Source organism: Vanessa tameamea, chromosome Z (assembly GCF_037043105.1).
Source record: "Vanessa tameamea isolate UH-Manoa-2023 chromosome Z, ilVanTame1 primary haplotype, whole genome shotgun sequence".
NCBI classification, from domain to species: domain Eukaryota; kingdom Metazoa; phylum Arthropoda; class Insecta; order Lepidoptera; family Nymphalidae; genus Vanessa; species Vanessa tameamea.
Genome location: NC_087341.1, coordinates 8,614,883 through 8,632,976, shown reverse-complemented (window position 1 = coordinate 8,632,976; position 18,094 = coordinate 8,614,883). Strand labels below are relative to the sequence as shown.

The 18,094-nt window shown below is 30.5% G+C and overlaps 1 protein-coding gene across 1 annotated transcript; it reads right to left on the bottom strand.

Annotated features, from left to right (window-relative positions):
• Positions 1 to 5,568: 5,568 nt before the first annotated feature.
• LOC113404076 (alpha-1,3-mannosyl-glycoprotein 4-beta-N-acetylglucosaminyltransferase A) lies at positions 5,569 to 18,004 on the bottom strand. Its single transcript, XM_064220275.1, is given in 11 exon segments — positions 5,569 to 6,383; positions 8,680 to 8,896; positions 9,246 to 9,442; positions 9,945 to 10,052; positions 10,180 to 10,392; positions 11,824 to 12,052; positions 15,259 to 15,371; positions 16,160 to 16,368; positions 17,210 to 17,315; positions 17,389 to 17,501; positions 17,869 to 18,004. Coding segments are annotated over 11 exon segments (1,764 nt in total). The 3' UTR covers positions 5,569 to 6,260.
• Positions 18,005 to 18,094: the final 90 nt, after the last annotated feature.

The window sequence follows — 18,094 nt, the reverse complement described above, 5'->3', positions numbered from 1 at the left end:
GGAAATTTCGCGGTTATTAAGCATTAGATTAGAGTATGAGGAATCAATTTTCATTGAGAAACTAATACTGAAGAGTAGATCGGCTAACTGCACTCCGTCTAACGCCTGTGGATAGACGTTAGGCATTGTATAGAGTGTATATTATTTGTTGCTCGATTAATTTTGTAATGATTCCAATATTTTATTTAAAGACAAAAATAAAACAACATACGTTTTAGTGTTTATTAATGATTACATACTTACAATTGGTTAAATTGACATCAATTACAATACAATAAAGATCTGTACTAAATGTACTTTACCATAGACAATTAATTCATAATTAATATGTATAAAAGGTATGGGCAAAAATAACAAAGTTCGCAATTGATAAATAGGTATACTACAAGCGATGTCCAGCTTAAGATGAATAGATTAATACCACTGAGCACATTTCAGACCGTAAGTTTCAATTAAACTTTTTTGGTCTTTTGTAATGTTACTTCTTATCAATATACCTAATATCTCGGTCGTCCCATCTAATTACCTTTACGTCTCATTATTAACTAACTAAACTACATACACTGACTTAAACTAAACGACAACTGTAGTCGAATCCTCATACCAAATAATAATAATCTTCTTACAAAGTACTTATAATTATCTTCTTACATACTAAATGTCAGACGTATGTGAATGGCTTGTCGCGAGTGTAATCCCTCCAGCGATTTATTAATTTAAATTAATTCCAACAATAAAATAATGATATAATTTTATCCTTAAATGAACTATCCTATATATTATGTACAACGTGGCAGGCTGAAAAAGTAGGCAACTCGTCGTATCAGTGAAAAATAATAATTAACAAAACATAAAGGTCGATGAGAATAATCAATGAAATAACAAAATATACGCAATTAATAGTCGAAACCAGCAATTTGCGAGCGAAGTTCGTCGATATACAGAATGTTTCAAAATATATTATGAAAAAAAGTACAAAAAAAAAAGAGATAACAAAAAATCGAAAGTGAGACGAAACATAAATTATGTAATAAAATAATAATATTAAACAAAAAACAATACAAATGAGAATAGAGGGAAGGTCAGAAAGAAAATTTTTGGCTAACTTATTAAAATAAATAAATTAATAAGATAAAAATATTAAATTAATTTAAAAAAAAAAAAAACGCGAAAAGTAAAATGGGTTCACTGACGACGAGTTGCCTATTTTCATAACACACAGGCGATGTAAGGAGTGTACTACAGTCCTATCAAAGCCAATGTGTTGCCTACCACGGGATTTAAGGTGTTATATCCCATGTGCCCAGTAAAATCTGGCTCATTCCCCTTCTAGCCGGAATACATCAATACTAAGTATTACGAAGTATTGCTGCTTTCCGGCGGAATTAACAGGGAGTGGGTGGTACCTACCCAGTCGGGTTTTGCACAGAACCCTCCCACCTTCCCTAACGTGTGTAGGTTTTAAAAATTTTTAAGGAGTTATAGTATAGTTATAGTACAAAAAAAAACTCTGATTTTGATCATAAGGTCTTGGAGATTAATAATGCCTTAGTATGTGTAAGGACTACCTTACGCATACTAATGCATCAGGGTAAAGTTGCACATGAAATTAAAATCTGATTGCGATGACATCAGTGTAATAACAAGTAATGGGTAATGCGTTTGTGTTTTTGATCTTTTAGAAAATTACTCCCCAATCGAATTGTATTTACAATTCGATTTATAACACAATTATGTTTAATTAATTAAGATAATGTTATTATAGTTTCGGCGCTCCGCTCTACGTTAAAATATCGCCTTGCATTCACAGGAATGTAATCTTTTAACTAACATTAGTCACCTCATCCACACTAAGACATCTAGTCAGCACGAGCATCACGCACACATATGCACGCAAATAATTTAGCGTAGAAGGGCGCGTCTTCAGAGTGAATAGATCTTTATTTTTTCTTATAACAAGTCGGTGGTCGGATGTAATTCTGCAGGTATAGGAAGAGTATTGTTTGAAACAAAACTCATTTCTATCTAATAGTTAATTTACGAAATATAATAAATAATTTAGTATGTATATATGTATGTTAAATACTAGTATTACTAATAAATAATTGCTTGTGAATACACATTTTTTTGCTTTATATGATATAATATAGACACAATTAATCACATATATTTATATCGACATTTTTTTTTTAATCATCTATGTATATTTGAAATCTCAAACGATTTTAATATAAAAAGGTATAATAAAGCGCAATCAAACTTCGTTCGAATATTTATTTGTTAACTTAAAAAAACATAATATTAAAATAATCTAAAATTATTAATAATAATTAAATTAAATCAGAGATCAATTTGAGTAGCATGATTAAAAGTGTTCTTAGAACTAACACGTTAATTTACTCCTCTGGAGTAATTATGTGACTATTTAATTAATTTACTATTTAGATTCTTATTTTATGAAATTATTCATATCATACTGAGTCCTTTCTATTCCTGTTGTCTATTTCATGTTCGTGATCATATAAGGTCTCCCATTTGGCCTGAAAATAAAACATATTTATTTACAATATACATACAGAGGCGGACAGACAAATTAATCAACGATTATTACACTGGCTCACTCACAATTCAAACCTTCAACTTTCAAACACAACAAGTTTGGGCTATTGTCTGGGTGGGAACCCAGATGGGATTGTACCACCTAGTAATGTTTTCAAATTATCGTGGAACGTAGCATATTTAGGTCAATAAACTAAGTAACACAAAATTATTGTAAAATATTTACATTAAGACATACAGCAAAACAAAACTTCTATATCGAATAAATTGCTCGCTTTAAAGTTTCACGTTTCACATTTCAAGTTGAAAGTTTATGTGAATTTTGAAGTTGAAAAGCTTTTATAACTTGAGAGAGTATTGCGACTTGTGATCATTGGAAAATTGACGTACACGGAAGTTATGAAATTTCAAAATACGGTATTGAAAATAAACTTAACACTACATTTTCAATAATGATTACAATAAATGTTAGTGACTTGACCCGTTCAGCAGTGATAGAGGATAAAACGTCAATGGGTTCAAATTCAGTAACCAGCAGGCGTTTGGAAGTTTACAGTGTTACACTTCCTTGTCTAAGAAGGAAGACTTGTCTTCTTCTTGTTCTGACTCGCACAATCACTCTGTGTTAGTTCCACAGAGTGATTTGTTTCTGCGAATGCCGGTGCATTTACCGGCAGTTTTTCCGGACCGATACGACTTCGGAACCTTCTAGATAAGAGCGTACACATTTTTTAAAGGCTGGCGAACGCACCTGTAAGATCCCCGGTGGTACAGATGTCCATGGGCGGTCATAGTCCCTGTCCATCAGGTGTCAGGCCTCCTGTACGTTTCCCACCTATATCATAAAAAAACCACGTGAAGCCGTTGGTCAGTGTTGAACTCTTTCCTTAGCTTGTTGAAAGGTCGTGAAGAAAAAGAGTGGACTTATGTTTGGGCACACAAAATTAGCCGGTATGTCAAGAAATTAGCGTATATAATTCAGAACTTTTGATTTTAATCAATTTACTTATGAACGCTTAAATCATTAATTTTAAAAACAAATTAAACTTAGCATTTTATAATATTTTATTTATTACTCATAGAAACTTTAACATTACACGAGTTTTACTTACCTTACGAAGTTTGGTCGAAATACGTAGCCATCGTCCATAATTGCTGTTAAAATTTTCATCAGCTAAGCCGATCTCACCAAAGCACCAACACGTAGGTTTAAACTAATCCGTAACCACACTTGACCTTATAGATCACGTACTGCATTCCCTGTTGGTAATTTATATATTAAATATTTTATTTTGACCATAATACGTTTTAATTTTTAATTTAATTGATTTAAATTACTTACATGCTTAGGGTTCTGTTTGGCGTTTGTTATTTGGATAAAATTTTCATAGTCTCCAATATAGGCCATTAAATCGATTTCAAAGCGCTCTAAGTTTGCTATTTTCTTAATATCTTTATATGGATTTTTTAGTATTTTAATCTCCAAAAAATTAGCATTACTTTTTTACATTATTATTAAACATATAATATATATATAAATGTTAGCATATTACAATACTATAAATGTGAGCATGTTCAGTCATCGTTGTGTCATGGTTATTAATATTTATATATATATATATTATTCGTATAGAGTAAGCCCGTGAGAAGGCAAGCTTTGATCATTTCAGTTACGTGAAAATGATTGTGTTTGTTTTCGTTCTTAGTGGACGCTGTAAATCGCGAGCATCGAACACCTCACCAAGTTTTCCCCCCTGGTCACACTCACGCGATCGGTGCCGCTAGTCCAGTATTTATATACGTAAAAGGCAATTAAACCGTTAATACTGATTCTTAGATATTTTATAGAGGAGAAAAGCTTAAATACTTATAGTTTTATACTATCGCAGTTATTATCGTTCACATCTTGTTTTTGTTCAATATTACGCTTAAATAAATAAATTATTATTATTATTAATTTGAAATTTTTTAATCAAGTTTTCCTATGAGCACTCACCACCCTCTTGAAAAAAAAGGCATAATTATTTTTTGTGTTTTTCGGCTCTCGGTTGTAAATCAGAAAACTATTGATGTTTATACATTTTTTTTCTTCAGATAATCGTTATTAAGATATTAAATCAAAATGATAATGATCGATTTTTTTTTTCTGGTTTCATTTCCGTGAATTAACGTCGAAAAAATATGCCTGTTAATACGTTACAACGTTTTATGTATACAACCATGCCAGCTACGCAATTAAATATTTTTGTCGTAAAAAAATACAATAGACATTTAAAAAAATCATTATATATGTGTCGAGGGTAGCTCATAGGAAATCTTTCTCAAAATAAACTACTTTGATCGTAATAGGGAAATGCACTATTGTCTATTCGTTTGGTAATCTATTTAATAATTTTCAGCGATGGTACTTCTGAAAGACGTAATCGAGTCGAACATCAAACGATGCACTCGGTTTGATGTCGGACAGGTATTAATAGCTCTCGATCGTTGAAGGTCACTGAATGCAATCCAAATATATAAAATTACTTGATTACTTGAAGTAACACGGAGAGTTCCAATATACTAAAACGGATTCTCCTTATTTATGTTACATAAGACGTATAAAATATTTTGACATTGTATACTTACGTATAATGTATTTATGCATAAATATCAATGTGCTTTAAACTGTACTTTTTTTTCAAATACAATAGATGGACAAAATCGATAAAATGTTTCGGCTAAAGCTAAAATAAATAATGAAATTATATTATCTTTTATAATTATTACGATAACTAACAAATTTTAAATGTTGAGTTACTATAACAATGTAAACAGAGGGGACAGTTCTCGATGCAACGGATTTTTATTTTTTTATGAATTAATTGTGACCTACATAACTTGTTACCGAGTAGTCCGATTATGTTTTGTGCCTAATGATGTTTTAAAGCGCACCTTCTCACGGTTAAAGTTACTCTTTATTTTGAGCAATGTTAGATATTATATATTTTTTTGTAAAATTCAATCCAATTTTAAATTTACATATTTTTTTTTTACATAATTTTTAAAAATTATAGTGGATATATTTATCCAATTATTAAGAATACCCTAGGCATTATCAATATATTAAATAGACAAAATGACAAAACATGCGGTGGTCCTTTCAGTTATTATTCATTAAATATTTTTAAATTAACAATAAGCCTTATACAATGGCAACCCTTATTTAGTTCCTTATAATATAAGATTACATAAATTTCTTAATTTAAAAATTAATATGTTTCCTCTAAACATGAATAAATCCTATAGACTATAGACACTTATTGTAAATCACAATTATTTTTGGTCGTGAATTTTTCACTTTTTTTTTTTTTATTTATGAATGTGTAATTTTAAATGCTCAGATTTTTTTCGATTACGATAAATTGTTGCGCTTAACATGATTCGTTTGATTATTTATTAAATAGTTCATTAATAAAAAAAAAACGTAGTGAACATTTTAAACCAATAAAATATATTATAAATAACTAATACTTAAACTTTTTAAATAACAAAGAATAGTGTCTTTTAATCGTCCTTAATTCTAACATCAAATCATGTTTTTGTATATTTTTTTTTATTTTTGTTTATATTGCAAGTAAAACTTTAGCCAGTTCAGATCGCTAGGGTACAAGTTCAAGCTTAAAGGGCATACGGTACAACGAAATTCTCAGCCGACATGTTTATGCCAAAGCTTTATACGGCTTTGGAAACTCTTGATCCGGCAAATAATTCTTAGCCATTCCATCCCAAGTCGACTCCATCAGATCCTGCTTTTGTTTATTGTAATAAGTTTTCAGCTCGATCTATAAATTAATATTTATTGTAAATTAACTAAGCTATAAATATATTTTTTAAATTATAATTACGTCAATAATACGCTAAAAAAAAGGTACAAACTCTGATATTAATTATTTCTTAAAGCGATAATATAACGTTAACAAATTAAATAAAAGTTCCTTCAGACCGGAACGCAGCAATACCGAGTGCTTCTATTAGACGGTGAATAACCAATGTATGATGGAGACAGCTTCCTCTGAGTCGCTCTTTCAACGACTTATTATGCTAATTATTATGGCTTTAATTAATTAGCTGTCGACGAAAGGAACTAAGAAGAACATTCAATGATTACTTAACAAACATACTTAGCATATTAGTTATTGAAGTTTTGGTTAAATTATTAATCATTTTTATTTCATTCAAAACAATATCAAACGTATTTGTTATAAAAAGTTTTTATTTTTTTAATTGAAATAAATAATAGTCATTTTCCAGTTTAAAGACATTGAATTGTGGTAAAAGCTTTAATCATTTGCTTATAATTAATTTTTATAAAACACTAGCGGCCCGTCCCGGCTTCGCACGGGTGGACATAAGATTTTTTTATATTTTTACTTTTTATTTATATATTTTTTTCGTTGTTTTATTTTTATATTTTTTAAACGCAGTACCATATTATCTATTTATATTTACAATCCGAATTTGTTCATCGGTTTTTCATTTCGTTTTGAACAATTCAAAAAGTAATCTATATGAATTGAAACAGTCTTGAAAACAATATGACTTATTTGGATAAGGATTTAAACAGAGGTATGAATAACATGGTCTAATTTTGGTCGGTATTTCTATTACCTTTTAAAATGTAAAAAGTGGCTATTGTGACATAACGATAATAGTTGGCTATATGGTATCGAAAAGTTTTTTGTAGATATTGATGTGTTCTTTAATATTGTAGAACATAATTTTGTTCTATCATCAATAGTTTCCGCAGCGCATGTGACGAAAGATGTTTTTTTACACCTTGGGTTACGTCACTGAAGTTTTAGTAAGGATACCTAATCTTTTCGAACAATAAATATAGCCTATGTTACTCAGGGTAAATGTAGCTAAATGTAGCTTCCAATTGTGAAAGAATGTTTGAAATCGGCGCAGTAGTTTTTAGTTTATTCATTACGAACATACACACACAAAAAATACAAATTTGTCCTATTTATAATAGTATTGTAGACATGTTGATTTTTAATCGAAACTGTCAATTATGTGAAAGTGGTTCCAATATCAAATACATTTAAGTTTGCTTAATAAAATTTTATTATTTAGATTTAAATGTATTTGAAATAACTTAGTATGTACCACAGGGAAGCACCAAGAATAGTTTTTAATTAAATTCATCTCCTAAGGAGCTTAAGGAAGGCGGATGAAAGTTGCTATGAAAATTCAAGTCAATTATTCAAGTCAATTCTGATGTAAGAATATGGAAATTGGTGTTTGGCTTCTGTTTATGAGGTAAAGCCAGCTGTCCAGCATTTATGAAGATTCATCACCCAAGAGGATGAAATTAGGGATGAAAATTTGTATAAAAATTCACCTTTTTTAATGTTTCTAATATAGAAAGCGGGAGTCAGGCTTCTGTTCATAAGGATAAGATGTTCTTATAGAATTTTAGAAAAGAAAAATCTAATAAGATATGAGCTGAAAGTTTGTATAGAAGTTTGTCTTTCTCAATGTTTAAATCAGTACTGCATTAAATATTTCCCATACAACAGTACCCTCTTATATGGGAAATATTTTGTGCATGAAAGTTCGTATGGCAGTTCGTCATTATATACCTATGTTAAGTTAGATATATTGTAATTTATGTTTAAGCTTTTGATTATAATAATAGGATTAATAAAAATGCAATAACAGATGTGTTTTACCCCTAAATCTGAACCTCAAAATGATGTTTGAAATCTTATAGTAGATTAATTTCTGATATTTTTCATATCACAGAGATAGTGTGTCTTCACTGAAGTAAAATGAGGATGAGCTATGTAGAATACCGAAACTCTTGACTTCTTAAATTAAAGTTCATTTACTACAATCAACATAAACATAGCAGAATTACTCACGAAGCATAAATCAGAAGCTAAAATTGTTTCACAATTCAATTAGACAATTCTGCGGAAAGTCGTAAAGTATTATAATTTTTGTTTTTAATGTTATAGGTAAATCGGGCTTTATATGTTTTCCGTTCTTATATGAATAATTAAAAAAAATTGGTTGGTATCCTTGAAAAAATACAATCAGTGAACATCACCTATTTGCGCAATTAACACTTACCTCGGAAAGGACTACCCAGTAAAGGCTGTCCTTGTTGACTCGTAGTCGAATAGCCAATATAGGTCCGATATTATAGTCGAGTTTTCCGTCGGCCAATCCGAACTCATCAAAATGATCGACTACGAAAAAGTTTTTAGTCTTCATCGTGTAGACTTCCACGACGGTGTCGTAAAATTTGTCATTTTGGTGTTGGACGTTGCCGCTTCTAAACGTATAGCTAATGAAAAAAAAAAACGAATTAAATCAACGAATTATATCTTCAATGATAATTTAAAACATGAATTATTAGTTTACACCAAGTTCATTTCTGTAGATAATTGACGGTAGTCGAAGCTGAGACTTTCACATCACTAAGCGTTTAATGAGTGCGTTTTTTTTAGAACTTGAACTGAACACTCAATTTTACACACGAATATGTACCATATTGATACTGTACGAAATGCAAGCCATTTCTATTTTGTCAGTGCGATTCTAAGCATATAGAATGTTATGTCAAAGCAAGTATTAAAGACTGGCTTATATGACTGGTCTATATATATATATAAAATATTCGAATAAATATTTACCTTGAAATTCGTGTTGGCTTTGCGAACCAGAACTCGATAACTTCACCCCGTTTAGGGTGAAGGCCCCAGAAGAAAGATTTGCCTTCGTATGCATTCTGTACCGTGTATTCGCCTTTTTCTTTGATCGTTACTCGGACGTATTTGAGAATTGGATTGTCATGAGGATAAAACAATGGCAAGGTCCCATATTTGGGGTCCTAAAATATTTAATATAATTACAAATATTTAATTTTATTTACCTAGAAGTATTGTATCGGGCCTTTGTTTTCAAACCAGACCCTAAATATTATTTAACAAAACCAATGTTGTTTGTTGAAAATATCTGCCTGTTATAGTAGCTTTATCTTTATTTATCTGTACTAATATTATAAATGCGAAAGTTACTCTGTCTGCTTGTCTGTCTTTTCTTTCACGACCAAACCGCTGAACGGAATTTTATGAAATTTGGTATGAAGTAAACTTCAAGGAAAGACCCATCTGTTTACTTTATTATGACTAACTCCTAAAGCGCAAGCGAGGCCACGAGCGACAACTAGTATTAAATTAATTCATCTAAAATAATCCACAAACCCGCATTGGAGCCGCGTGGTGGAATATGCTCCAAACCTTCTCCTCAAAAGGGAGAGGAGGCCATAGCCCAGGAGTGGGAAATTTACAGGCTGTTAATGTAATGTAATCCATAATAAACGCAATTTTTACCTTCACTTTTTGTATTTTTCCTTTAAGAGATGAGTACAAGCCAATATGTTGGAACAAGGACGATTTGTATTTGGGTCAGATCTGCATCTTATTCTTCCCACAAGCGTTCTACAATATAAATATATCTAAATTATTACTCGAAAAAACTTTTCGAATAAGAAAATGTAATGTGCCAAGCATTAAATAACATGAATTTACTTTTATTATTTTCAATAAACGTTCAAATATTACTGACCGAGTATTTGTCAATGGTGCAAACCCGATCAGCGAGGTAGCTCTCGACTAACCAATCAATTGGCATATTTTTGTAAAATAGTTGCACGTATACTATAAAGTTTATCAGGTCCGACGATTTAAATAGCTTTCCAATACCGCCAACGTGGCAAAACTCCAGAATAAACCAATCCGGTGTGGTTATCGTAGTGGCGCTCACGAACTGTTTGATTTCCTGAAACAATCTTTTCCTTTTCGGCCAATATTTGGATAATTTACAAGCTAAGCTGGATGGAAAAGGTTCATGGCATAATTAACACAGAAAAATATCAAGGTGCCTTGATCTGTGATATTGAAAAGCCGTATTCTCATAAACAATGAAGTCGGTAGCTCTTTAGAAACTGGAGGTTATTAACCTTATTCAGCAAGTAAAGCTTTATATTAAACAATTTAAATGAATGTAATAAATTCGCTACAAATATAGTATTCAGATGTTTTACTGAAGAATTACTAAATAATATATCTTAAGAATAGTTATATTTCACTTCGCTAATTTGTTTCTTGATAAAATGTATATTGCATTTGAATGAGAAGAACGCTAAAAGGCTAAAGTTTTCGCTTTGCAAGTTACGCTACATTGCATAAATGTGCAGTTCAATTCGCTATATTAATAGCGCTAAATTAATTGCATTGAGTAACACAAAGCAACTCAACAATAATACATTTCGCATTTTATTTGCTTTCACGATTAAACATGTTTTTAAGCACATCATTATTATTTTTACTGGTGAAAAACGGTTTTTAACTATAGGGTGTTCTACTATGTTTGTAAAAGTACATCAAAATGTTCATTTCCTAATAGAAAAACAGACACGTTCTCTTGTAGTAAAATAAAATAAAATTTTAAATCTTTTTTAATCCCGCAAAGACGTTGTCAGTCATTTTTGACACGTCATATTGGGTTTTGGAAAATACTGAATTATAATCACTATCGCTGTTATGTAGTATCGACTTGTACAAAAACTAACATTAAAACTTCGAAAATTTGTTTATCAAAGTGCCAGATGATATTGAAATGAGGAGTGTTTGACGGAAACTCGAAAACGAGATTCGAACTATCTTCTTTTACAAAACTGGTTTGCATTTTTATAAATAAAATATATTGATGAAAGAATGTAATTATTACTACTTAAAGTTAAAGTTGATAGATGTGTTCCTAGCTGTTAACACTGAAATGACAGTTTTTGCCTATATGACGTCACACCATGGCGGCTCGTATTTTAGGTCACATATATACAGACTTAAAATTACGACTTTTAATTTTAAAATAATAAAACAATAATATGCTTTTATGATTCAAAATAATTCAAATATTATATATAATATACATCATAAATAAATTCGAATTTTTATTAAATTTCATAATTATGGTAGAATTATGTTTGTATTAACAAATTAATAGATTTGATTTGATATTAATTTCGTGTATTAAAAGAAAAGTAGAGTACTAAATCTGTAAAGAAATTTTGTCTTAAAACATTAAAAATACGACGGCTTAAATCTTAGTTTTAATGTAATGGAATTAACAATCAACATAATATATACTCGTACCACCCTACAACATCACACACGCAAAAAGTAAAATTGATATTTTTAAACGTCTTACCTGCACGTAGTTCTCTTTGGCGATGACATCGTCCTCAAGCATAAGATAGTAGGTACCTCTTGTTTGAGCGTAAGCCATCAAGTAAATGGTGTCCAAATTTTGCTTAGTACGCCATTTCACACGCTTCAACGAGTCACCAAGAGTAAGCGGTAAGTCGTCCAGATCCGGATAGTAAGTCGCAGACGGAGATATAACTTCAATCATGCCAGTTTCCACTTCTTTTTCAAATCTAGACCAAAAATTAACAAATACAATACATTCTATAGATATTAAACATGATCGTTCTTTGTGTTGTAGTACTTTTGACAGTTTAATTTCATAGGGTAAAATTTAATTGATTTATTTTAAAAGTGACAAGTATTTTAATAGTTCAAATAATTTACATGCACACACGCGAATTTATTGGCGTTTTATATACCTATGTACAAAGGATGAGTTTAATATATAAAATGAAATTGTATTGCAATCAATTGATAGGTAGGTATAACTATAATCAGAGAACTACCTACTAATACTAATTAAAACACAATTATAATAATTGGACTAAATTGCTAGTGGTGTTCAATGTGGCGCGTGGCAATCTAATACGTACTAAGTACAAATTAGTGTGTTGAATCTATCTATTGATTTAATTATCGACCTTACATTTAAACTCTGTTCTTTTAAACCGATGATTAGTTAAACTCTGATTTATCTCTTTAGGTCTTCATTGATTTGGTCAATTTATTATGTCCTAGCTTCCGCCCTCGGCTTCGTCCGCGCATAAGGCGGTGTAATTTGTAAATGAGTATTTTTTTCTGGGATAAAAGTAACTTATGCAATTCGATGTGCCTGCATGATTTAATTTCCAGGTATTACAAATTTTAAATTGAAGTTATAATTTGTCTTCTGATTGTTATGTACCTTGGTTATATATAACTTGTCCAAACCTTGTGTTTTCCTTGTTTTCCGAACGAGATTAATTTAAAAAATATAAATTATATATCTATATTGTATTTAAAACCAAAAATACGTTGGAGGTTTTACGTTGCCGTTCAATAAAACCAATGAGATTTTTGCAGTCGTATCTAAATTTCGGCTTTTGTATGTGGATTTGGTGGTAGACTCGAGTCGTGCAATTATCCTACATAACACTAAAAAAATATAAATAAATTTATACCATGCTATAACTATACTTATACTTGGTCGAAAAATTATGTAAGCATCACAAAAATGATTAACAGCCCGTTAATATCACATTTGACTCACGATGGTTTCATCTCAGATGAATTATAAAAAGAAAAGAAACAAGTGATAATTCAGTGAGTTTGATCCCAGTATCTTTGGTTAAGATTTTGAGTGTTCTAGCCACTGAGCCATTAGGGCTAAGGCATCATATGGTTTGTTTTATTGCTTTAAACTAAGTTTATTCGCTTATTACTTATGACTAACATCAGTTTAGCTTATGTTAAGGTATCTTCGCTAAGATTTCTTTTGTTTTTACGTCCCTTGCGCTTGTTTTTACACCGGCTCACTTACCATTGAAACCGGAGTACAGGTATACCGTTTTGATGCAATACTTAATTAGTAGAATATCCATTCAATAATTGAAATTGCGTAAAAGCGCTTTTATATTTAATATAACATTATATTATAATCTGAACGACCTGCGTTATAAAATAGCAAATCGATAGAATATTTATTAATAATGAAACTATGTGATATTACAAATTATTTATTTTCAATATTATAAGCATTCAAGCGGAAATTTAGCGAACAGGAAGCTATATAAATTGCATTAAAAAATTTCCGATGGACTTAGCGATGAACGGTAAAAATAAAATGAGATTTAAAAATCGTCTGCCGTATTAATTGATATTGAGCCGTGATGGGCCAGTAGTTAAAACGTTACATCTTAACCGATGGTTGAGGGTTCAAACCCAGGCAAGGACCACTGAATTTTCATGTGATTAATTTGTGTTTACAATTCATCTCGTTCTCGGCGGTGAAGGAAAACTTCGTGATGAAACCTGCATATGACTAATTTCAACGGAATTCTGCCACATGTGGTGTGCGTGTATGCTCCTAACCTTCTGCACAAAAAAGGGAGAGGAGGCCTTAGTCCAGCAGTGGGAAATCTACAAGGTGCTACTATTATTAATTGAGATTATTTCTAGTTCATTGATCATTTAATTTATTTGATTTGTTTGAGTTGATGGAAAAGCAACGTTTATGTAATTTTATGTTTACGTAAATTCAATGTCAATGTAAAAAAATATATAGAAAACTTTTAAAATATCTTCAGCTTTATTGTATTGTAACAATTATATTTTGTTGTAGTGTTTTCTTAACAATCTCTTTCAAATAAACATTTATATATAGTTTTGTTAAGTTCACTGTTATATCACTATTTCTCGAGAAGTGAAGCGAAGAAATAAATCTTGCTTACATATATCTATTAGAACTCTAACTTGTGAACTTAACAACCTCGTGTCTAAGTTTCAAAGGATGAATTATATAACACCTTCTATCAAAGTTTATAACTGCATCTAATATTTTTTCTATGTTTTAACGATTTTGTTTATACTGTGTGCCTGGATAACTTAGTGGCCTAAAATTTGTAAGAATTTGAGAAATAATGTTTATATTTCTATTGGTTCATTGATTTTTAATTTAGCTTTTTTTTCCTTTTAGACAAAATACGAATTGGAATTTTAGGCATGTCATGCTATATAAGTGATTTCAACACAGTAAATAGCCTTCTTAGATATACCAGTTTCCAACGTGTATGTGCTAGGAATATTCTTATCCATCTTTTACTAGAACGTTCTTTCATATATAAATACATGAAATGATATTGAAAACGTTTCTGAACATATTTATTCATATGAATTGAGAGTCAATTCTTTTGTCGTATCCTTGAAATTTGTACTTGAAATATATAGTCAACGCAAAATGCATTTTTATTGTTCCATTGTAAACGTATATTTTACACGAGTAATATTTGAGGGTTTTCTTTAAAGTGAATGTAATAGTTTCGCTTAGAAAATAATAAAGATTTTATTTAATGTCAACTCTTAGTAATTGATTTTGTAGAAGTCGATTGTTTGTTCTCAATATTATATAAAATTTCTGATTTAATAATAAATGTTTGTCGACAATCAACTGTTTTGTTTGAAGTTAGTCTGTAACGGCAGTACTTACTTTATTAAATACATATTATGACGATTGGATAAAATTATTGTATTATCTGGTCAGTTGTTGATGGCACCCGCATGAAGATTCCAGGCTTAGTACCTACTGTCAAAAAACAATAGATAGCGTGCTAGCCGTAAGTATTTTTTTTTTTTCATAAATGAGGCATTGCATCGTTTGCGGATATCAGCTAGTACTTACATATTTGAATAATCTTCGGTTTAAAATGAGTTGATATTTAAATAACAAAGATATACTTACTCAATCTCGATGTCCCTGGCGAGGGTTAAGACGTACTCTAAATCGGTTTCGCCGACTAAAACGACGATGAGCGTGTCATTTTTGTCCTTTTCTTGTAAGCCGCTGATCAAATGCTACAAATAAACGTATAAGAACACAATGCAACTGCTCTAGAACTTAAAAAATCCGATTAGAAAATCTAATGAAAGCTCTTTGTAAAAAACACTTTAAACGAGGTAAGCTCTGCAAGCAATAATCATTTCCCATACTCTTTGAATGCGGTTTACGTAATAATGTACTTGATTAACTCTGTAAGGAAATTCTAGTTGATTGTTGGTGGTTTATAATATTCCGGTTGTTAAACTGAATACAAAGGTACATTTAAATTGAATAATAATAAATGTACTACACGCAACAAAGACTTACAGCGGTTAGGTTAGGTTAGGTTTTACGCCGCTATATATTCATAGTACAAATACGCAACGTTATTAAAAATGTAATAAACACCAACATTAAATTTTTATATTTATAACTTCCGAATATGATCGCAAACATACGCTCAAAAAAATGTAGGTAGTTCCGGTATCCGTCACCCCGAACATCCAATCAAATGAAAACGAATGAATTTTGCAATAAACACAGAAACTTCTAAAATTAAAAAAAAATAAAAAGCAATATGAAACCAGAATTGCAATCTATATTCAACATTTCATCGAAGTATTCGATGACAATATTTTATAACCGAAAACTAATAAATATTTCTACTAGCCATCTGCTATCGGGTGCTATCTGGTGTTGAATACGTTGGTGTGCTACGTTATATTTACAATCGAAAAGTTATAATAATCTTCTATCAAATGTGAAATAAAAAAATTGTACGTATCAGTATATACATAAAAAAATAGTAAGTAAAACGACTTACCTCTAAGGTTATCATGAGATAACTCTGTTTATCTCTTTTCACAGTCGGTATTGCTATAACGATATCTGAACTGTGGCGATTTGATTTCAAGTGATAAGATGGCCGCAAAGTGCCAGGGTTGTTCGCGAGGTGGGGTAGCAACTTTAATATAAACGAATTTTGCATCGCTGGTACATTCTTCGTATGCACACCCGCGCTCGATTTCATACCTGTGTACAATATTATTGAAATTTGTAATAGGACGATTCGATTGTTAATTCGACGGATGCTACGATTGATTAGTAAATAGCTTTCAAAGGTATGTTTTCAATGCACAACACTCGCCACTTAATTTCGCAAATTCGCCTTTGTTCATTACAATTGTGTGGGCCAGTGTAGCATATTAGATGAATTGCCATATATTTATATTGCGATAAAAATTCACAAAGACATGCATGGATTTATGTTATTCAGTGATGTGATATTAAATACCTATTACTTATGCGTATTAACAATCAGATCTTTAAAATAGAATTCGCTGAACTAAAAGGAAAAATATTCCTGACATACTATAAAATGTTGCCCAGAATATTTTTGTATAATTTTATAACATAAGGAAATAATCTCATACTTTCGCTGAGCATCGAACATCAATTACGAATTAACACGATGATAATTACAAAACTTAAACAATTGAATTCGTTTGTAAAGGCACACAATGATTCGTTCAATACGTTCAAACAAAATAATTATCACATTTTGTCTTTAAAAATTCACTCTAGCAGAAAAAATAATAAGAAATAATAACGGGAGTAAAAATAATAATTCGTATTTCAAATATATATTTTTTGGCTGAAACTAAACTCACAGTCCATAAAATATATTCTTAATGTATTACTGAGAATTTTGTAAAATAAATTTTATAAAACGGAAATATACTAGGTAATGTAAATCTGCTAAAGCAAATTATCTGTATTTTTAAAGCGCAAAAGCATTTTTAATATCAATAACATATTTTGAAGTTCCTACATACCTATATATACAAACACAAAAGAAATCATAAATTCATACCAGTCATATTTTTCAAGATCATCACAATTTCGGCCGTGATTTGATCATGTCTTTCAGTTGGCTTTACTGCCGTATAGGTGCGGTTGTTTCTCGGGAAGACCTTGTTCTAGAAATAAGAAGAATGTTATTATATTTAATATTTGGTTAATAGTATTTTCAAATTTGTTACGTTTCTTCACCTGAATTTTGAGAATGTCTTCGCTCCGTGCTAAGTACAACGATTCAAGGAACTGGAGACGGGTCTGTAGTTTAACAATATTTTGTTCCATTTTTTCCTCCCTGGGATATTGGGCTGAAAAACAAATCTTATATATTACACCGTCACATGCCGAACTATAGATAAAATGTACCTCACGTCATCTTGCTACGACACGGTTATAAAATATTCTGTATGTATTAAGTATTAAGCTCTAAATCACGATTTGCCAAAATAAAATTTTAATTGTTTGTACTCATAAATATATGTTTTATCCATGTTAATTAAATTAATATGATCAATTGTATGTAATTAATTTTATTAACGTGAACTTGGGCCTATGAACCCTTAACTTTTTTAAGAAGACTGCTAGTGATCAAAAAAACAACATAAAATTTCTTAGAATGTACGAGACAACTCATGAAATTGAAACACTTAATAATTCTACTAAAATAATTATTACCCAAAAATTTATTAGGTCTCACACGTAAGACGAACAGGACATGCAATAGATATAACCAATTGCTGTCAAAGCAATGACTGCAATTGGGTGCGACCCGCAAGTCCTCCTTTCTAACAATAGGACCGACTACGTACATGTTGACTTCACGCTAAATAAATAAATTGCACTCAATGATTTACATCCGATCATATTATGACGTGCTAATTTGTGTGTGAAAGGTCATTTC